General features: G+C 42.5%; 1 protein-coding gene across 1 annotated transcript in view; it reads left to right on the forward strand.

Annotated features, from left to right (window-relative positions):
* Positions 1-2,006: 2,006 nt before the first annotated feature.
* The window catches only part of GALNT5 (polypeptide N-acetylgalactosaminyltransferase 5), a 41,332-nt gene continuing 20,352 nt past the window's right edge, over positions 2,007-22,986 (forward strand). The window contains exons 1-3 of the mRNA XM_025912501.2: positions 2,007-3,945; positions 17,109-17,275; positions 18,754-18,873. Coding sequence (XP_025768286.1) covers positions 2,498-3,945; positions 17,109-17,275; positions 18,754-18,873 — 1,735 coding nt within the window. The 5' untranslated portion in view covers positions 2,007-2,497. The remainder of the gene's footprint in view (positions 3,946-17,108; positions 17,276-18,753; positions 18,874-22,986) is intronic.

Genomic DNA, 22,986 nt, shown 5'->3' on the forward strand with positions numbered 1-22,986 from the left:
AATTGGGGATTCAAGAAACATGTTACTATAGCTGCACTTATCTAGTTCTCTGCTTTGGGGCAAGGTGCTAATTTAAAAACCAAATGCTACAGCAATGCGTAAGTATGGAGAATTCAGAATTTGTCCTTCTTGGGGTGCCTGGATGACTCAGTGGGTTAAGTGTCCAACTCGATTTCAGATCAGGTCATGATTTCACAGTTCATGAGATTGAGCCCTGTGTCGGGCTCTGTGTTGACAGCACAGAGTCTGCTTGGGATTCTCTCTCCCTCTCTTTCTGCCCCTCCCTCCCAGTCTCTCTCCCTCTCTCTCTCTCTCTGTCTCAATAAATAAATTTTTTTTTAATTTTTTTTTTTAACATTTATTTATTTTTGAGACAGAGGGAGACAGAGCATGATGGGGGAGGGTCAGAGAGAGGGAGACACAGAATCTGAAACAGGCTCCAGGCTCTGAGCTGTCAGCACAGAGCCCGACGCGGGGCTCAAACTCACGGACTGTAAGATCGTGACCTGAGCCGAAGTCGGCTGCTTAACCGACTGAGCCACCCAGGCGCCCCTAAATAAATTTTTAAAACCTTAAAAAATAATAATTTGTCCTTCTTCCTTTTCCAAGTCTTTGGGAGCCTAAATTTATCTCAAAGCAAAGACTCTATACCCCTCCTGACACTAGAGTAGTAAGTAAGTGGTAACACCAGCCACCGATCACTCAAAGCTCGTGGGAGAACAGAGCTCCTGGGAAGTGCTTCTCAAACTTTATGGACAATGTTTATAGCAGGTGATATTAAAACGCAGTTTTACTCTGTTTGGGAGGGAATTTCCCAAAAACTATGAGCAGCGTTCCAGAACCACAAAAATAAGAGGTATTTTATTCTAGACCAGCGTGTCTCAGCTTTGGCTGTACATTATAAAGACCTGGGAAGCTTCTTAAAAACACAAGACCAGACCAGCTGCCATTGTTGTCGCCACCCCCATCAGTCCATCAAAATCTGGGGGGACATCTTTAGAATGATTCTTTAAAACATTTTTTTTAACGTTTATTCATTTTTGAGAGAGAGAGAGAGAGACAGAGCATGAGCGGGGAAGGGGCGGAGAGACAGGGAGACACAGAATACGAAGCAGGCTCCAGGCTCTGAGATGTCAGCACAGAGGCCAATGTGGGGCTCAAACCCACCAACCGTGAGATCATGACCTGAGCCGAAGTCGGGCGCTCAACCGAATGAGCCACCCAAGCATCCCTTTAGAATGATTCTTATGTGGGGCGCCTGGGTGGCGCAGTCGGTTAAGCGTCCGACTTCAGCCAGGTCACGATCTCGCGGTCCGTGAGTTCGAGCCCCGCGTCAGGCTCTGGGCTGATGGCTCAGAGCCTGGAGCCTGTTTCCGATTCTGTGTCTCCCTCTCTCTCTGCCCCTCCCCCGTTCATGCTCTGTCTCTCTCTGTCCCAAAAATAAATAAACGTTGAAAAAAAAAAAAAAAAAAAAAAAAAAAAAAAAAAAAAAGAATGATTCTTATGCAAAGCCCGGGTGGGGTCCACCAGGGCTATTCCAACTCCGATCCCACTGCTGGTCCAATGTGCAAAGTGCTCGATCCTGATCCGTGACAAAATGAGTACTGAAACCTAGAGTAAGTATGCGTTTAGCAGCTTCTACAGCAATGTGACAAGTCACCTTTATGTCTGGTGAACTTAATAATGAAAATCAATGAAGCCAATTTAAAGATGCGTTGACTTATAAAGAAACATTCCGAGACCCACTTGAGAAAAACTTCTGAATAATTAAACATCCACCTCTGCACACAGCGATTATGGCACCTTCTTTAAACTGTTAACGTCTCAGAGCCGAACCACTAAGGTCAGTGATTATTTGCTGGGGCAAATCATTCAGAGACCTGGGGACAACAGGGTTAATGAGCAGGCATGGGGTAGGTGGGGTTACAAACCAGGAACACATGCCCTCCAAGTTTTCTTTCCCTTTAATTGCCCTGAAAACACACACACACACACACACACACACACACTCACCGAACACGGAAGGTGCGAGCTGAATGAAGTTTTCTGGGTAACGGCTTGAAATGTTTTCCTTATGAGAAGTGGTGTTGAGTTACAGCGTGCAGACGGGTAAGCTGGGAGGAGAGGAGTGGCCGTCCCAGCCCGGCCCCCACCTTTCCTCGGGATTATAGGAAGGTGGATGTGGGCTCAGGGAGACAAGTGATATGTTGAATTGTCTGGTGGCTGCAGTCAACTGTTCCCAGGGTGACCTGAGGGCAGTGTTTAGCACAGTGTAGCCAGGGGCCAGCCAAGCAGGCAGCGATGCTCTGCTGTGAAATGCCACGCAGGCAGAGACTGACAAGCACTAGGAGCTGAGCTTTCCCCCTTGGACTGCTGTTTCCTGCTGTTTTCAGGGGAGGGGGCGCTTTCTGGCCACGCTGCTGCTACTTGAGCTCTCTCTCCACTCAAGGTAAGCAGGCTCAAAGGGAGGGAAGGCTGCAAGCGGAGCCTTTGCACCATGAACAAGATTCGAAAGTTTTTCCGAGGAAGTGGGCGAGTCCTGGCATTTATATTTGTCGCTTCTGTCATCTGGCTGCTCTTTGACATGGCAGCTCTCCGCCTGTCATTCAGCGAGATCAACACTCGGGTCCTCAAGGAAGACATCGTCAGGAGGGAGAGGATGGGATTCAGAGTTCAGCCAGACCAGATGAAGATCCTTTACAGTAGCATGAAAGAAATGAAGCCCTCACTGAGGGGACATGGGAAGGGCGTGTGGGGCAAAGAGAACTTTAGAAAAACTGAGAAGAGTATGGTCAAGGTTGAGGATGACTTGGACCAAACCCAGAGGGAAAGAAAAACGCCGAACGCCCTGGGAAGGGGCAAGGTTGCCCCTTTGTGGCATCCTGCGTATTTCCAGAGCCTTCCAGTGACTTTCACCAAGCAGAAGACAGAGAAGCAGGACCTCGAGCCTGAAGCCTACTCTCACCACAGGGCAAAGCAAGGGGGCACTCGGGGGGCTCAGAAAACCCCATTCACAGCAGCAAGAGAAACTCAATTGGCAGAAACATCCGTCCAGGCAAGACCTGTCAGTATAAACCAGGAGACCCTGAAGAGTCATAGTCTCAGCAGTGACACATCAAAACAAGCAGCCGAGAGAAACCCAAATGTGACCATCGGGCCTAATACTGACAGATCAAAGCAGCAATCACAGGCAGTAGCAAATGAGAGGGCACACCCTGCCGGCCCACTCGTGCCAAAACCCAGGGAAGCCGTAGCCTTAAATAAAACTGAGACTCAGAGCAAAGAACTAGACTCAAATAAACACAAAGCCAACAAGAACCTTCCCTTTTCCAAGTTGGTTGCCAATTCAAATCGCTCAAAGAAGCAATATATTAATGAAACACAGTTGGGGGGCTTGCCAAAGGACGACCGAGCCAAAGTGGCTGGTGGGAAGAAATTCAATTTCTCTGAAAGCCACGTTGTGATTATAACCAAGGAGGAGCTAAAGACAGACTCCAAAGAGGCCCCCAATCCTAAAAACAAAACTGCACTCCCTCTTGTATTGGGTGAAAGCCAAGGGAAACACATTTCCAGGAATAGAAGTGAGGCATCTCTCTCTCCACTTGCTCTACAGAGAGTGACAGTATCTCAAACCCATCAAGCCTTAGCTGAGGGGCCAGAGCGAGCAAGAATCAACTTGACTGCCAAGGCCGAACCTGCAGAAGTCAACCAAAACCATATAAAAGCTTTTTTACCTGAAGAACATGGAATGCACCATGTGTTAAGAATTGACCTGACACTTTCTCCAAGGGACCCGAAAGCTCCAGGCCAATTTGGACGTCCTGTAGTTGTCCCCCGGGGCAAAGAGAAGGAGGCGGAAAGAAGATGGAAGGAAGGAAACTTCAATGTCTACCTCAGTGATTTGATTCCAGTGGACAGAGCCATCGAAGACACAAGACCTGCTGGGTAAGATCCGTTTCTCTTCTCTTTCCTCGACCCAAAGTATTTTGGCTCTTATGTAGAGAATATATATTTCTAGACAATTTTGCATGAGTCTCGGTCACCTAGAGAATTAAAGCAACATGAATCATTAGACACAGTCCAAATAGTCTACCATCCACAGAGAGAATAATTCTGATATACCACACCCACGGTGTCCTCTCTCTACACTTAACTTCTCTGAGACTTTGGCTCCCACCTCTATTAGCTCATCTTCCATTCCTTCCTTCCTGCTACTGAAAACCTATTAAACTTATTAGATGAACTTAATTCCTAATAAGGTATATATGAATGATAGAGCTTAAAATGCAATTCCATTAAAATAGTGACAACGAAGTGAATTCCCAATTTCAGAACTTATACATGATTAGTGGGTTTGTCAGGAATGTATTTGGGAAATGAGCATAGAGAAGGTGCCTTCCAGGCCTCCCTGGAATTATATCTTAACCAGGAGAATTCTGCCTAACCGTGACTAATGATCACCAGAATAGCAAGTGAAGAAATGACTTTACTCCCTAAAACTTAATATCCTTTGTAGGTGGGATGATAGACATTTTGGGAGTTCATTTCTACAGGAAAAATAATGTCGGAAAAAGTCAATCGGTCGATAACTTACAACACCTGCAGGGTGTACGAGTGCCTATTCCCAACCACTTAAATGTTTAGAATTTCACCATTTACAAAGAGCCTGCATACCCATCACGTGAACTTCATAAGAGACCTAGAAAGGAGCCGGCAGTTGTTATGGGTTCAAGGTAATAGAGGACACTCAGAAATCATATCACTTCCCCAGGATAGCACAACTCTGAAGCTTCCCGATGAGGCTTCGCCAACCAATTCGTCAATGAGCTAAATTCCTCTAACTACATCAACGGGAGGTGGATCAAATCACAAAATATCTCCTCTGATTCAAACGCATTTTGGTTCCTGGTCCCTTTTGGCCCATTCATAAATGAAAGTACGTTGTAGGCATATGTTCGCTCTCCATCAATACCGTTAATACAGTTAACTGATAATACAGATCCATGAATGCCTGGATATGCAATCCCTGAGCCACACAATGTTTGCCTAAAGGTCGGAATTAGGGAACGTCAAGACTCAGACTTAGCACCAGTGGTATGTAAACAGTGGCCTTGTTTATCCTCGGTGGAAAACTCTTGTTTATGGCCGAGATAGTCAGCGTTCCTAGGAGGAAGGCAGACAGAGATGTGCCTGTCACGTTAGTAAGAGGAGCCTCTTCAGCTAAGGGAAGCCCTTGTCAGCCCTCTGAGCAACTGGCAAGTAGCTTTCAGCCAAGCACCAACGCCTGCTGAGACCAAGCACTGTGCCCCCCACGTCCCTTACCCTGGGGGGCTCACAACCTGGAGGAGAACACAAACATGCCCAAACTAAACATGGTAAAAGTGAGGCCCTGGGAAGTTATATTGTCCGTGGGCAGAGAGCAGTAAATGTAAAGAAGTTATTAAAATCCGTTCCCGAAATTATGCTGTGCTCTTTATCGCTTATCTCTTGCCGATTACCGCCCCCCCACTCCCCCCCCCCCAGCCCAAAAGGATCCTAAAAATTATGTTGGACCAGCTCTGATCTGAAATCCTGGATATCACATATCACACATTTATTTTATGTATGCACACATAAATTTGCCAGCTTTGAACACGAAATGCCAGAGAGCGAAGCAGTAGGCAAAGCGGCTTCAGTTGTACCTCCCTACCGTGGTCTGGCAGACTGCTATGGAGCGTGGGGAAGAGTCAGGCAGCGCCCAGGAGCACGGACCCCAGTTCCCAACCTGAGAAAGGGCAATCGTGTGAGGGCCAACAGCAAGTAATAATGATGTTATCAGCCATGCGATTTATTGAGGGCTCAGTGGTGCCCAGCACCTCGTAGCTTCTGCAAATTGGTCTGTGGAAGATGAAGTTCGTGGAAACGTCACAGTCAGGCTCTGTCTTCTGAAGGAGGCTGTCCCAGCTGAGGAGGAACTGACACGTAGGCTTGACAGGATGAGTCAGGCAGCATGTGGCCAGGCCCCCTCCCTCTTGTCACACAACCCACCTTGGCTAAACATAGGCGCTCTCGGCCAGCTGCCTCCCTCGTGCTCTACGCCAGCAGGGTGGAGGGGACGGTGTAGCCACACAGATCCTAGGTATAGGGCCCACCGGACTATTTACAGCCTTTGTGTGCCTCTCTTCCTTGAAAGAGGATACGTTATTTTGCTTTTCTTTTACCCAAACACCCTGCCTACAAATATGTGCAAATTATGTATTCATATGGATAAAGTTGGAAGAAAATACAAATGAAAACCATTTGACTCGTCAGGTTGCCGTGATCTGTGGCCTTCTGACTTCGAATTTATTTATTTTCAGCCTTGCTCAAAAAGTTTGTGAAATGGTTTACAAGAATGCACACAAGAAGAGTTTTGGATCTAATGCATTTTAAAGTCAGTGTGAGGGGGAAATTGTTATAGAATATAGCAAGAAAATATATGTGTGTGTATGAGAGAGCAGAGACAGACACAGAGAGAGATCTGTTAGGAACACAGGTGGACAGGAGGGCTTGCCTTAAAAGTAGCTACAGTAGCCCCCCACTGAAACCCTTCAGTGTTAAGAATTCTGGGGGATATCTCCCCCACTGTTCTTGATATTTCCAAAAATCCACCGCTATGGAATGATTAACACAATAACTGGCATATCATAACTGTCTACTGAATGCACACTGAACCAAGAGAAAAGGGTAAAGACCATAGATTTGCTAGTATGTTCATTTGGATTCAATTCCCCTGAGTAAAGATATTAACCAGTTACCAGCTAATAACTTCTTCAGGATGAGTTAACTGATACGCTAGGAGGGACGACGTTGGCCCTGACAAAGACAGGAGACAGGCAGGATGCCCAGGACGCTTTCGCCTGCTCTACTTCCAAAATCAAACTCTCTTCTCCAAAACTGCCCTGCCCTCCTTTTCTCCTGAGTCCCAGAGAACCATTTCTAAGCTGTTGAGATGCAGTCGTGGCTTTTTCCAAAAGCACAAGGGCTCCTGTCTGTCATCAGCATTGTTCTCACTCTCCTTTTCAGTGCCACCCAGGTCTCTGCCCCTTGCAGTGTGGCTATAGCTTTCTGCATGTGGCATTCTCTCTTCTGTGGGCCCTTACCATTAAGAAAGTATCTCGTTACCCTTGTCTGCCTATGATGCTCACTCCATCTACTGATGTTCCTTTTCACTGGCGCCTTCGCCCAGACCCCCACCATCCCTACCTTGGGAACCTTAGTCTGACATCACTTTTCTCCTGCACACCTTAGTCTGACATCACTCAAAATCCAACTGTAGTTTCTCTCCTCCTAGACCATAAATCGACTCCGACCTCTAAATTCCAATGACCTTTAAGGTGCTCACATTTACCGAACCACTCCTTGTTGTGTGCTCTTTCTTCACTGGAGCCTTGAGAATCCGTTTGTTCTTCTCACCGAAAGTGTAAAGCTTCTGAAGGAAACTCTGTCTCTTCCTTCATTTTCTACCCCCTTAGCATCGAGCAACATGGTTTTAAAAGGTATGTTTCTCAGAAACGATTTTTGAAAATTCGTCCTATCTTAAAACCGTACATGAGAGGTAGCTATTCAACTACGGCATGCAAGACGTCTTTTTATAAATTAACAATGACGACCTAATTTTTCATTTTGAATATATAGACTATGTTAGTATCTGGTTTAAGGTAAATACATCCTGTTCTAACACTATGATCTATTCGTTGATCTATTTTATCTATTCATTATTCTTTAGTTCATAGTTTCGTTGTTTGGTTTCTCATTTCAGTGTTTTGACTTTCAAGGGAGGAAAAAAAATCTCCTTATTTTATTGACAATGATGCTTTATGTCAGTAAGTAAAGTACAATTTCATTTTTTGCCTAGAAGTTTTGCCTGTAAAATACTCTTCAAATAAAAAATTGTTGATAGTCATTTTAAAGTTCCACATGCAATTTTTTTTTCTTTATAAAAAGCTAATCCTTACGGTTCTTGCTCTTAGTTACTGAAGTTTGTTTCAGTCAGCAACAATCAATACTCACAGATTTTGCTAAAACGTGGCTCTGTCCATGGAAAGTGTAGGGCCATGCTACAGAGAGAAGTCTGTCTTCTGGCTTGCAGCTATATAGTTAGGATGAAAGTCCAAAAATGAACTTATTTTCAGAGTGCACTTCCGGAATCTGTTTTAGAGGAAAATGGCTCAAGAAGGTTTTTGCTGCCAGCATTTGGTTTTTAAAGCACAATAAGAATTACAGCATGCTGTTCTACGACTGCTGCATCGTCATGAGGTTACTCGATTGCTTAATTTAGTGCTTTGCTTTTCCTACAGAACTCTGGCAAGCCCCTCTATAAAGCAATTAAAACCAGTCTTTACTCTCTTAGCCCAGTCCTGGGATTGTCAACCAATAATTTGATTCCTTCCTACACAGCTACAGAGAGTTTTCTTTTGGTTCATACGAAAAGCAAACGATAGCACCAGGCATTTGCCACAAACCAGTCTAAATTACTGAGGGGAAAGAAAAACCTTTCTAGAACCCTAATTTCCACCCCTTCCTCCCCTCTCAATCCTACTGAGGTCAAAAACCATAACTAATAAATTACTGGAGGACGAGGAACGATCGGGAGGGAAAAAAAATAAAAACTGACCACACATCTTTCCAAGGATTGGGCTCCTACACGTTCATCAGGCTGGGAAAAAAAGAGAAACTTTAAAGTTAAATAAAGTTCAAATGCTTTATTTTTTCATGGGATAGATATTTTAACTGATGAAATGAGACCACTCTTGTGACTAACAGTGATCAGGGAATATTATCTAGAATTGACTGGTGATGCTGTAGGATCTCCCTGGAAAATGAAACAGGAGTGGGAAAGAAAAATCTGACAAGGTGATTTAAAAGGGTTATTTCTCGTGCTTTGGAGTGTGTGTGTGTGTGTGTGTGTGTGCGCGCGTGCGTGTATGCTCATTTGTGTGCATTTGCGTGTTTGTATGTGCTATTTCATGCGGAGAGCAGGAAATAAAAAGCAAAAATTGCTTAAAAGGTACAGACTAGACCATAGCATGACAAAGGTTAAATGGGGCCAAAAGATGACACAGAACATTTCCATACTCTCCTTTATCATACTCTCCCCATCATGCAAGAGTAATAAGGAGAAAGATGATCAGAGGACCTAAAACACATTTCTGCTACTAGCTCAGAGAGAAGGAAACAGCTAAACCATGCCTCATTAATGTAAAACTGAGAAAACTGTTGCAGCAGATCGGGGACTTTTTCTCCCAAACACTGCCAGAGACTTAGAAATATTTCTGGGAGAGAATAATTAGTAAATGCAGGAATCCGAAACTATTTACACGTCTCTTTTACACATCTAATCCATGTGCCTAATATAACCTCATTTTATCAAACTCTTGCTGCTCTTGTCTCAGAAAATAAGTGCCTGTTGGGCTGTTCTGGGAGATCCATTCAGAGCAGAGCCTCTCAAGAATGAAACGTTGTTCACTCGAGGGTCAGAAAGTTGGGGGAAAATAACAGTGTTTAGAAGCTCTATTTTGTTGTTTGCTCTCAAAGTGAAAGAGGCTTTGCAGAGTCCCCTCTATGTTTAAAAAAAAATCTCTGTTATTCCAAATGAAAGTATCTTCCAAATGGCCTCCACTTCTAAAATGTTATGTGTGGACACGTGTGAGAAGGAGCAGTATTTACGAGGGCTTTTCTGACTTGCCTCCTCTTATCTGGTCCTTAAGACCATTCTCAAAGGCAGGTGCTATCATCGTCCCAGCTCTGCCGGTGGAGAAACAGGACCTAGAAGAGGCGCCTGAGATCTGAGATGGCAGCAGATAATTCCCCGGGGGCAGTCCCTTTCCTTTATGTTCTGGGCAGTGATGTGCGTGCGTGCGTGCATGTGTGTGTGTGTGTGTGTGTGTGTGTGTGTGTGTGTAGATTTTCTAAATGTGTGTGTGTGCATGCTTTTATTCTAACCAATCCTCACAGCAGTGCTATGAAAGATATCCTCTCTCTCGTATGATTTACAGATGAGAAAAATGAGGCTGAGGCTCTAAAGGAACAAATGATATATCTCCTGTCCCTGCAAGCCTACAGCCGAGCTGAGATTCAAAAGAAAATTTCCTGACAGCTAATTCTAGTGGTCTTTCCATAAAGATACAGCTCCTCCTTCTTTTGCTTCCTTATAATCCTATAACTTTGACAGAAATAAAGACATCTCTATTTCTCTTCCTTACACGTGGGTCAGAGGTGTAGGAAGGGAATTAGTTTTGCATGTTAGGTACCTCTTCAGAGAAAAAACTTGTAGGAAATTATTTTCTGCACAGCACTAAGCAAAGGTGAGTCCAACACTGCCAACAACGTCAGCAGTGAACATCCCTAGGCTCCCGCTATGTGATCTGACATCTGAACATGGCCCCTGCCTCCAAGGTGCATACAGCAAAACGTTATGTGGGAGCACTGGGTACTCCTGGAGTAAGGAAGAGAGAGGCCAAACCCGGCCTGAGAGAGGACAGAGGTGTTTGAAATGCGACCTGAAGGGGTAGGAAGTTGGAGAAGTGGGGGAAAGATATTTTTAAAAAATGATCCATTAAGAAACTGAGGGAAATCTGACATGGGGTGGGAGAGGGCCGTGGAAATGAGACCACAGAAGATCAGCCAAATCCAGATCACTCAGGATCTTGTTAAGGTTCTTCTAAGGGCCAGCAAGAAAAGGTGGGAGGGGTTAAAGCCATAGTAATAGGAATTTAATTTCCCTTTTCTCAAGCGTCTCATGACCCAGAAGGAATCACTTATGGGTGAATGAGGCTAACGCCGTATAGAGAATCACAGAACGTGAGTACTGGATGAAGCTTCGAAGTCCATCTAATCCAGTCCCTTATGTGACAGAGAAATCTGAGAAGGGAAGTGACTTGCTCAAGGTCACACACCGTAGGAGAGACAGAGCTACCTACCCCCAAGGTGCCCTGACCTCCACCCAGAACTATTTCTGCCACGTTACCCCACCCCCGCTCTTCACCCTGTCATCTCACTCTGACAGCTGCCTGTTCAAAATAGACTATTGTTAAAGTGGTGCATGTGGATCCTGAGTCCAGTGGCTTTGATGGATATACGGTTACTTCAGGAGCCACAGCCTCAGCTGGCGAAAGCCTTTGGAGTAGAGGTGGTGAGCGTGACTGAAATCTTATAAATTAGTTGGGCAATTCTGACCGAATGTCAAGGTAGTCTACCCTAGAAAGAACAAAACATATAAAAGTAAACTTTTTATGTAACTATGCCCTGTGGTCAGGGAGAGGAAAAGAAACCCCAATACAGCTGAGTTCTCATAGAAAAGAATAGAATACTGGACAGAGCTCCTCAGCTGAATGCCCGATTCTCCTTCTGATCCTCCCGAAGATAGCAGAGCTTGGGGAGTGAAGGCCCCTGAAGGCTCACCTCCAGGCACTAGTTGAATTGCAAATCAAAGTTGAGAAACATTCTCCTCGACCTTCTGTTCAAACCTGAGAAGACTGAGACTTGACCCACATAGTGCATTTTGATGGTTTTGGAATAAAATGAAAAATTCATAAAAATGAGAGAATGTTATCGTTCCCCCAATCTTATGATTTGAAACCTTCTTTATTGGAGAGACGACATTCAAATCAGGTGAGTGGCTGAGCATTCAGCCTCACAAGCCAAGAAGGCAAAACGCATCCCTGTTCTGAGTCTCTTGATAAAGGATGAGCCTTGATAGAGCTGAATTAAAGGTTGGCCTGAGAAAAGGTCAATATACCCAGTCAAAATGGGTGTGTTTGCATTGTAGGTAATCACAGGTCCTCACGCGGGTTTTGACTATGGAACTTACACGGTATTTTTATATCCATCATCACATCAAATCTTCTCAGACATTCTGTGATGCAGGCACTGTGATCTTCACCCTAAAAGTGAAGAAACTGAGGGTCCGCACAGTTACGCGACTTACTGATGGTCACGCAGTCAATAAGTGTCAGAAAGGAATCAAAACTCGGTCCCTCGTCATCTTTCCCAAGTCTAGACAAGGTCCAGAAAGCTGTCCCACGACGGTACTCCCCATTTGTACCAAGTACTTAGATTGGCTGCCATAATGTGAGTCTAGGCTTCCCCCTAACAATACAGATTGGGTTCATTTTTAGGTGCAGCATGAAATCTGTGGACTCTAAACACCTAATTTGTGTAACGGATGAGCATACGGAAGAAAGATGTGACTCCCTAAACCTCAAAAAACATTACCAACCCAGAAATATCTTGCATTTAAATAAGACTTGACTTGGGCTTCAGCCCCTCCCTTCAGTACAGCAGCAAGGTTTCCAACAGGCACATTGGAAGAAAGGAAATTTGTTTTAGTTGGGTCAGTTTTGAAACAGTTTTTACAGACTGCAGAAACTAGATGACTGTACATAAGAAAGGGAGCGAGAGTTAACATGGAAAGTCTTACTGGCCTGCTGGTTTTTCTGGACACCTGGAAACACATTTAACCTGCTGAGTTGTGCAGGAAACCAGGTACCTATAAATGCTAGAGTGCCCTGATATCCCAGCCACCTGAAGCAAGGCACGCTCTGCAACTTTGTACTTCAAACCTCTTTCACCTCCTTCTGTGCCCCTTTTCCCCATCCTTTCATGCTCCCCCTTTTTCCGGGCACCAGTATGGCCTGTGCAATGTTACCTTCTTTGAATGGATTCCGTCCATGCATCTGGAATATGTATCTGTCAATAATTGGCACAGATCCTACTTATTTCTTAGGAAACTGGCATCTAGTAGAATCCTTCAGGACCCACCCATGTGGATGCCTAATGGTGAAACTAAGGAACCATGATAGGATAGGGTAAATGGAAGCTCAGATATTTGGCCAGTGGAGGCGCTTTCCCCAAATCTCCCAAATCTCTGAGAGCTGTTTCTGCCTCCAGTTTCAAACTGTCTAGCATTATGACACGTCTTAGAACTTCCTTCTAAAAGAGACATAAAAAAATCTACTGATTTATTATCCAAGAAGATTCATCTGTTAGCCCGCTTGTTTACCTCCCCAATGCATTCTCATTTGTAGCTAGATTTTCTAATTTTAACAATGAAGAAACTCTCAGGACTTCCCAGTGGAGGCTTATTGGTTCAGATGGCTCAGGCAGAACTTGGGCAGCTGACCCTTCCTTTTTAGAAATTTTTTTTTTTTCTCAGCACCAAATGTTATAAGGAACGTTTAAGTGTGAAATGCAGTTTACATCCACTTGCGTTATAAAATTAGAAATGAAGAAGTCACAGGAAGTCACCGACGTCTTCCGTAAGCTTCCTTTCGCTCAGGCTGTTACACTCCTCTTAGCTTTACTTCCTCTCTCCCAGCCTAGAGCCCACAATGGCACATTTATCTATTTTATACCAGTATCCTCAAAACCTGCTACCACTTTTCTACCTCATTTTCTCTGATGACCTCTGGATTTGGATTAATTCAGCAATTTGCTTTTATCTTCTCCCACCCCGGGGGCTGACCGACCCTGGTGGAGCAAATCGCACCGGGTATTTTCACTAGAGGTTTGAAATCTCCCAATTCAGGAGGGTACTCAACGCTCCTCAAAAATCCTTTTAGGTGTAGTTAGCCAGTACTCCTTCCCTTTATTCATGGTGTCTCAATATTCTCTCTTCTTCTCAACACCCTACCCTATTACATTAACAAATAACCCTTTCTCCAACATGAGCTACAAATTCTTTCAACTTCTCATCCCATGTGCATAAACTCATCTATATACATTACCACGTTTTTTCTTCCGATCTCAGAGAAAAATACCTCTTCTTCCACCATTAATCTTTTGATTTAAGCTCCATGCCATCTCCGTTTTTTTCCATCCATCCATTTAATGTATACTTATCAAATATTAACTACGTGCAACTATGCTACAAGCTTGTGGCGTTGTAGTAAGCAGGAAATTCTAGATGCAGAAGACATGAAATAAAATCAATAAATTAATGCTGTGGCCTCCAAACCTGTGAAACCACATGTTTCTGTTGTTTTAAGCCAGAAGGTTCATCATGGGCAGTCACAGGAAACTAAGACAGAGTTTGGAATCAAAACGTGGGTTGCTGCTATAATAAATACCTAAAACTGTGCAAGTGTCATCCATTTACCTTGAAGAAAATTGCTGGCAGAAACACAGACATTAGCGATGCTGCAGGTGAGGGCTTAGAAGGAAGTGAGGAGCACAGAAAAGAAAGTTTCTGTCCTCTTTAAGAATACATACATTTGGGGCGCCTGGGTGGCTCAGTTGGTTGCGAGTCCAACTTCGGCTCAGGTCATGATCTCACAGTTCATGGGTTCGAGCCCCACGTCAGGCTCTGTGCTGACAGCTCAGAGCCTGGAGCCTGCTTTGAATTCTGTGTCTCCCTCTCTCTCTGCTCCTCCCCTGTTCACGCTCTCTCTGTCTCTCTCAAAAATAAACATTTAAAAAATGCTTTACGAATACATATATTGTCTTGAACAGAATGTTGGTAAAAAGATGACCTTTCTAAGTGCCTTTTGTGAGGGTTCAGAAGGAAATGCAGAACACATTAGTGTGAACTGGAGGGAAGATGATCTTTGCAAGATAGTGGCAGAAACCTTGGCTAAATTGTGTCCTACAGCTGTGTGGAAAGAAGAATGTGTAAGTCATGAACTTGGATATTTAGCTGAGGAAAATTCCAAGCCAAGCGTTGAAGGTGTGGCCTGGTGTTTCTGTTCATAGTAAAATGTGAGAAGAAAGATAAATTGAGGAAGAAACTGAGAAGCAGATTTTTTTTTCTTGTAATTTGTTACAGCAGCCACAGGAAACTAATATAGCCCTTAGTGAAGTCAAGAATATCTCATATTATTCAGAAATGTCAATCTGTGGATCTTTAGTGTAGGATAAGATTAGTTTAGGCTGCCTGTTAGTTAATGTTAACATTAAATACCTGATCACTAGATCGCGATACCTGATCAAAACGTGTTTGTTTGTTTTATTTTATGTCACTTGAACATTCAGGTCATGCTCCTATCAGCACTCAGTTGATTTTTTTTAAAGATTATCCACCAAAAATAAGTAAAATAAATCCACTTTCTCTTAGAACTCACGTTCCCAAACTGGCCTATTAACAACTCGTGAGTTGTCCTTTTGTTTGTAGATTTTTATTTATACTGATTGTTTTTTAAGACATATATTCTCAGGGCCTACTGCTGAATTGATTTGGGGGATATGGAGATTGGATATTTATGTTTTCATGAGGCTCTTGTAGGTCACTATAATAACCATCCACTTTAGGGAACCATTGGAATTACAGACCAAAGCTGGATTTGCCTACCTTTTCTTAAGTATCTGCTGCATGTCAGATATATACTAGGTGAGTTTTATATAATATTTGCATTGAATCCTACAATAAGTGGATTCTTAATCTCTGCTTGGAGGTTCTTAATCTCTGGCAAACTGAGGTTTGAAGAAGTTGTACAATTTATCTAAGCCAGTAATTAGGGGAACTGATATTTGACCACTTATCTATCTGCTGCCAAAACCCATGCTCTTAGTACAGAAAAATCAGCATAACGCAGTGAAATGAAGACCATTCGTTCGCATTTCCTTATATATCTTTTCCAGGTGAATCATGCTGAGTAAGTAATCTAACTTCTCAAGCGTCGGTTTGCTGTATTTAGAGAAGAGGTTAATAATATGGATCACAACCAGTTGTTACAATTATCTGCATAATAGTACTTTATTAAGTATGATGGGTAAATGGTGGATGCATGCAAATATGGTTTTACTATGGTTTTTACTCGTATCTATTTCTTCTTTACAGACTAAGCAAAGTGTAGTTATATTATCTGGCAGAAGTGTCTACTCCCACAAAATGATACATAGACTGCCAGCTTCTTTTATTCTCGAGAACTGAAGGCTTCCTGAATGGCTATTTCTAGAGCCAGACTGCAGCAGAGTTTGAGTCCCAACTGTGTCATTCACTAACAGTCCAATCATGAACTAGCCTCGTCATGATTTCAATTATTCACCCGTAAAAGGGGGAAGAGATCCTGTTGGTTTAAATTGAAATGATACAGAGTGCCCATAATATTTATTTAGGATCATCATAATTTAATTATGACATTACTAACAGTAGCCGTGTTAGAAGGATGGTGAATATTCTTTGTGAGGTTCTGCTGGGCACCCTCCTGAGAAGTGTAGCACAGGCAGGGGATGGAAGAAACCAGCAGTGAGGCAGTGGGCACTGCAGGACAAGGTGAAAAACCAAGACTAATTACAACCTACCTGAATACCAACTCCCACTGGAGCCTTATCCCCCTCTCTATGCCAGCAAACTTATTTCAACTGTGGTTACTCTGTAGCACAGAGAGTCTCAGCAAGTAACCCCTAAGTAGATAGGGAAGATGAAGAGTTTAATTATATATCTCCATATATCTCCATACATGCATTCACGTGCAGAGTGAGAAAAAGAATATTTCCTTTGGCACTTGGCAGGAGGCCAGTTGGCAGGGCAATCATAAGCTACTTGGTAACATTAATTATGTCGGAGTGTTCTCTTGTGGTATATGGTCTAATTAGCATAGCGGTGGCTACCATTTGGTGAATTCCTGTGCCAGGAACTGTGCTAGACAATTTGTGTGCATTCTTTCTAGACCGGAAAACTCTATTGAATAAGAACTTTCACCTAATTTTAAAGATGAAGGAACTGAGATATAGAGATATTAAGTACGGTATCAAAGGATAAAGATCTGAGAAATATTGGTGCTGAGATTCAAAATAGTGTCTAACCAATACAGCCTATGTCCTGTCCACTACAACGAGATGCCTCCACAGGAACTTCTCATGGCTTGCGTTGCTTTTATAGCAACTACTGTTACTGGTTATTCTTCCTCCGCTTGTTTATTTTACTTATACCCTTCCTCAAGAAAGATACATGAGAAAATTATCACTGATATATGTAGTAGATGATGGATGGATGGATGAACAGATATATAGAAAAACAGATAGACATACCCACAGATAAACAGAGCGTGTGAGTCTATGTGTATATACATACAATTGTACTCTGTGACTTTTAAAACCAACTCATGGCTCTTGTTAGCACATCACTGTGCCCTGCTTGTGTCCTGGCCCAGGTGTGCAGAGCAGCTAGTTCACAACAACCTCCCGACCACCAGTGTCATCATGTGCTTTGTGGATGAAGTGTGGTCCACTCTGCTGAGGTCTGTTCATAGTGTACTTAATCGCTCTCCTCCGCACCTCATCAAGGAGATTCTTCTGGTGGATGACTTCAGCACCAAAGGTAAGAAAAACACTCCTGAAAATTAAACTTTGGTATATATGTAACAAGTCAGAGTTAGACTCCGTGGAAAACAAAGATATGGACGGTCTGTGGTTTCTTCCTCAAGAGCAAAGCACATTACATGTTAAGTGTTGAGAAGACAAATTGTCTATAGGACCAAACAGATGAAGCTTCAACAGAGTTCAAAGGCAGAATCCACCATGGTGCAGAAGAAGTGAAGAATCTCTCTATTGGGGTTATCACATAATTTGTGTACGTAAGTGGACCTTTTCCACCTGAAGTCCCCTTACCACCACACCACAAATTTCCAAAATGCAGCCCACTTCAGAAAACTTTAGCGAATAGCAAAGAGAGGACAACCCTAATAGAACAATGTAGCTTTGATCATGACCACAATGACATGGGCCAGTTTCATCAGCCTCAGAGTGCCTACCAGAATCACACTGAGGTCCGGGAGCAGGGAAAATCCATGAGAAAAACTGGTTGAAAACTTTGAGAAGGGGCCCAAGCAAATGATAGTCTTCTGTATGAATGGCAGGTCCAGATTTGGAGGGACCTAAAGCTTAGATGGTTTCAGGGTCCTCTTTAAGAAAAAAATCCCACAGGGGTGACTGGATGGCTCAGTCAGTTAAGCATCCGGCTCAGGTCATGATCTCATGGTTCATGAATTCAAGCCCTGCATAAGCTCTGTGCTAACAGCTTAGAGCCTGGAGCCTGCTTCGGATTCTGTGTCTCCCTCTCTCTCTGCCCCTCCCCTGCTTGCTCTCTTCCTCTCTCACATAAATAAACATTAAAAAAAGAAAGAAAGAAAAAGTCCCACAAAATTAGTAGGACAGTGAGCAGCAGAAGTACTTTTGGAAGCCATTCTTACCTAGGATATCTGTCAATAGCTTAATTACACATAGAAGTGATTGCAAGTCATATAAATATACCCCATAGAACCCCAACAACATTCTTTTAGATGGATTCCTCTTTGGCCACCCAACAAGACAAAAGAGGTATGATGGAGAGGGCATCATAGTAGGGAAGTGACAGTGGACTTAACCAATTGCAGTTGCAATATCTTTCTTTCACAAATTTTTCAATTTGCATACAATGTTTATTTAGCCTTCTGCCTGGGTCTTGGCTTGGCTTGGTTTGTAAGCTGGGAAGTTTGTACAGAAACCTGAGCTTATTTTATTTCAAGGCAAATTTGCCCTGTCCTGACAAATACTCAGAAAAGGTGAGCCCTTCTCTGTAACTTGGCAACCCTGAAAAGGATTTGAGATTTAAGAAACAGATAGCTTAGAGAATTGAATACAGACAAAAACCTATCCAAGAAAATGACATCAGAAAATAAAATCATGGCCCAAGGAATAAAATTTATCGACGATAGTAAATATCAGAGTTTCTAGAATTTGATGTTAAGGAGGCACTGCTAGTATTATCCAGATCTAGTTACTCAAAGTGTTTCCTTATCTATTCTTGCTGTGATATAGACTACCTAAAAGATAATCTGGATAAATACATGTCTCAGTTTCCAAAAGTTCGAATTCTTCGCCTCAAAGAGAGACACGGCTTAATAAGAGCCAGGCTGGCAGGAGCACAGAATGCAACAGGTAAGAAGCTGTTAATTTTGTATTTTGGCTATATTTTTGTTTTAGTTTCTTTTTTTATTTTCAAATATACAGCAAATTTGAAATAATACTGCAGGGAACAACCATAATGCCATCATCATTCCACCAATATTTAGCTTTTTGCAATATGTGCTTTCTCTCTCTCTCTCTCTCTCACACACACACACACACACACATACACACGTTTGTTTACACACACTTTTTTTTCTCAACTTTTGAGTTTACAGACATCATGACCCTACAACTCTGTGTACCTTAATAGGCATCTCTGAAAAAATAGAGACATTCTATTAGATAAGCACACTTTCATATCTGAATATCGTCTGGTTTATGCTCTTTTCAGACTCCCTTATTGCTCCTGAAATGTTTTTAATAGTTGCTTCTGTCTTTCGAAATTTGAGATCTAATTAAGTTTCATGCACTGCATTTGGTTATTTACTCTTCTTGGTTTCTCAATCTAGAGTAGAAAACACCCTACTTATCACTGACTTGTGTTTTTTTCAGTGTCCAGGACATTTGTTCTGAACATCGGACCACATTCTGAAATTTCCTCACTGTTTCCTCATGTTACACTCAGGCTAAACATTTCTGGCGTGCATACTGGATAGAATTCTACTCTGTAGGTGGTAGGACTTGCGTACTGCTTATGGCTTCAAATCAAGCGACACATGATGTCAAGTTGTCCAACTGTTGGTGATGGTAAATTTGAGCACTTAGTTAAAATGTTGACAGATTTTTCTTTGGGGAGTAAGAAGCCATTTGTGGGGTAATACTTTGATCCACATGAATACTCTGTTTTCCCTACATTTTACTCAATGGTTTTGCACCCATTGATGATCATTGCTTGGATCATTTATTGCACTGAGGGCTGTTCATCTCTTTTGCCTTCCCTCCCTCTTCTTTTTCTCCCACCCTTCCCCTCTCTCCCTCCCTACTCTTTCCCTCTTATAGGGAAATCCCCACTATTAATTTATGCTTTCAAAAATTCAATTTGTATGTTATCAGCTTCCTTCCTTCCTTCCTTCCTTCCTTCCTTCCTTCCTTCCTTCCTTCTTTCCTTTATTTATTTATGGTACTCAAATTGTCCCAAATCCGATCACTAGGAGCTCCCTCACGCCTAAACTGTCTTGGCCTGATCCTATCTGTATTTGAGGACTTAGAATTGTTTACTTCTCTCTTCCCTGACCTGTGTCTGCTCTTCTGATAGCAATTTCTACCTTCCCAAGAGCAATATGCTCTTTTCTTCACCTCTTTTTGGTGTGTGGGTGTTGGGGAGTGAAAGGGAGGAGGCAAATCTTTTCTCTCATGAGTACTCTAACATTAATGCCAAACATATAGGTTCATTTTCACATCCTGCTGTGGAAAGACCTGTACGCCATGATAATAGCTGAACTTACATACCAGGTTCCATTCTAAACACTTTCTGGACTAATTGATTTGATCTTCACAATAACTCTAGGAGGTAGGTACAAGTAGTTTCCTCATTTCACAGAGGAAGATATAAAGGCACAGTGAGGTTATGACTTGCCCAAGTTCTCCCAGCTAGTAAGTGATACAGCAGGATTGGAACCCAGAAAACTCCGAATCCTCAGTCTTACCTACTACATTTTGCTGCCTCTAGACATTTAGATATCACTCTCCTCTGTAAGCCATGGCATTGCAGATTTCCACCAGCTTGTATTTAAGCATGTTCTAATGGTAAATTATCTACTCACCTGAGTTACACCACCTTGTAACGAGACCACAAATCTGGAACTTTTCATATCCCACTGGTTTGCTAACAAATTTCTTTGGCCTGTAATGGAAATTTTAAACTAACTACAAACACATCACACTAAAATTAACATTGCAGGGACAGATAAGATTCTTAATGATAGACTGCATTTGAAAAATTAAGTAAAAAATCCATGTTTGACTTCTTTTGGGAAGTAATTACCCACAAATGATACAAAACTAGGAAGTGAGGAAATAGTCCAAACTGACAAGTTTGGGGCTAAGATCTGGATAAGGAACATCCCCAGGCAAGTGGGACAAGAAGTACAATGTCCTGATGTAGAAATATGTTCTGTCTATTCAAGCTAAAGAAGGAAGTTTATTATGGTTGATGGGTGCTGACCATAAAGAGAGTGGTATGAGATTCATTTGGGGGGCAAGGCAAAGGCAGGCTTTTGCAAAGTTTTATGAGTCATCTGAGGAGTGTAGGCATTATTTTTGGTATAATATGAAGCCAATGAAGTACATTAAACAGGTGAATAAAATTGTCTGACTTAATTTAAAGCTCACTTTGGCTGCCTTGTAGAGAACGGGTATTAGGGAAATGTGAGAAGAAGTAGGGAGACCATTTAGGAGGCTATTACAGTTGTCCAGGCACCAGGGAGGTACTAGGACAGAAGAAGGGAGTGGTCAGAGTAAGAATATATTGTGGATATGGAGCCCACAGGACTTGTCATCAAGTAAGATAATAAAGAGAGTAAAAATGAAATGAGTCAAAAAATAAAACAAAACAAAAACAAAAAACCCCTAGGACTGGAATCAGAGCAACTTGGTGGATGTTCCTCATAACCAGAGGAACAGATTTGGGATTGCAGTTGAGTTCCAATTTTGTTCATGTAAATTTGAGATGAAAATGAGATATCCATGTAGAGAAAGCTGACAAGTGCAGAACCAGAAATGCAATGCTTATAAAAACTTCTCTCTGCCTTGCATGGAGCACGACGCATGCTGGAGATGATCTCCGCAATAGTCCATACTGTTAGACAACACAGGAGGCCTCTTCAGATGGGGTACAATGAACTTGGTCAAAGCAATTGCCTACTTGGCCTGTTCAAGTACTTACGGTTACAGCCATCAAATCATTCTTTGAATTTAGTAAATCCAAAGGTAATAATGTAAATTTGGCTCTTTGTCCCTAATACTCTCGAGCACATTAGCTCAATTTTAGTCTGGTAACTCTTAAAACTATTTTGACCATAACCCATGTTAAGAAATATATTTTGCATCAGAACCTACTGCATACCTATGTTACACATATAACTACAATAGACATTTCATGAAATAACATGTGCAACAAATTCTAGTATCTTCTCTTTTCGTTTTATTTGTTTTTTAGATTCTGGCCAATCCCACTATGTTGTGGTAGTGACTTGCTAAGGGGTCCCAAATTTAGTTTGGAAAGGCCAGCTAGGTGCATCTTAATTGCTTGTCACTGTCTAATGAAGAGTTGCTTCTAAACTATCGTAGAAGAAGAAGTAGAAAGGTATGTTTCAATGGGATTAGTAATGGCTTTGTCCAAGGATATATCCAAGGGCCCTGAAGTGTACTTGAGTCCTGTGAAAAATTCAAGGGGATTCAGAATCCTGTACCAGCTTTAGGTGAGGAAATAATTCAAGGACTATTCAGGGTCTGGACTGAGCAAGGCTGGTCAACCTGGTGAGTTCTCCCAGACTCCCCTCTGAGCACTCCCCAGCCATCACAAATAGAGCATTAGTAGGAGACGCCCTGGACTTGAACAGTCTCTGTAATCAGAGATCAGCAAAGGTATCAGGGCAGAAAATGTCTCTAGACTGCTTCAGCCAAACAAAGAGATGAAGGACCAGAATCTGAATCCAAAATCTGACAGACCTTAATAGCTATGATTTCCTAAAGATTTACCCTTTAGGATTCAGAGAAAAGGAAGGGGAAACCACAGACAAGGAAGGATGAGATCAAAGATCCAAGGACCTGCAAAAATTGGTCAAGTGGCCCTGTTTTGGTCCCAGGGTATTATTAGACTCTCTGAAAGTACATAATACAAAATATTAAGGGAAAAACAGTAACTCTCTGACAACTGGCAATGTTCACTACATATTCAGTTTTCAGGGCACGATACGTCCTTCATCTGGATCTGATTCAGGCAAAAAGATCAGGTCCAGGTCCAATCAGTTATTTCCTGAGAATGAGGAGTTAGACTGGCCAAACAGGATTTAAAAACTTGAAGGGTATGCCACGGTCAATGGATCTCTAGGGAAAATGTTCTGTATGAAGACACAGAAGTAAAAAGAGACACAGTGATTGAGGTGCAAAGTGTATAAGCCAACCTCCAGGATCTCATGCTAG

Source organism: Puma concolor, chromosome C1 (assembly GCF_028749965.1).
Source record: "Puma concolor isolate L17-30 chromosome C1, mPumCon1.1.hap2, whole genome shotgun sequence".
Classification (NCBI taxonomy): domain Eukaryota; kingdom Metazoa; phylum Chordata; class Mammalia; order Carnivora; family Felidae; genus Puma; species Puma concolor.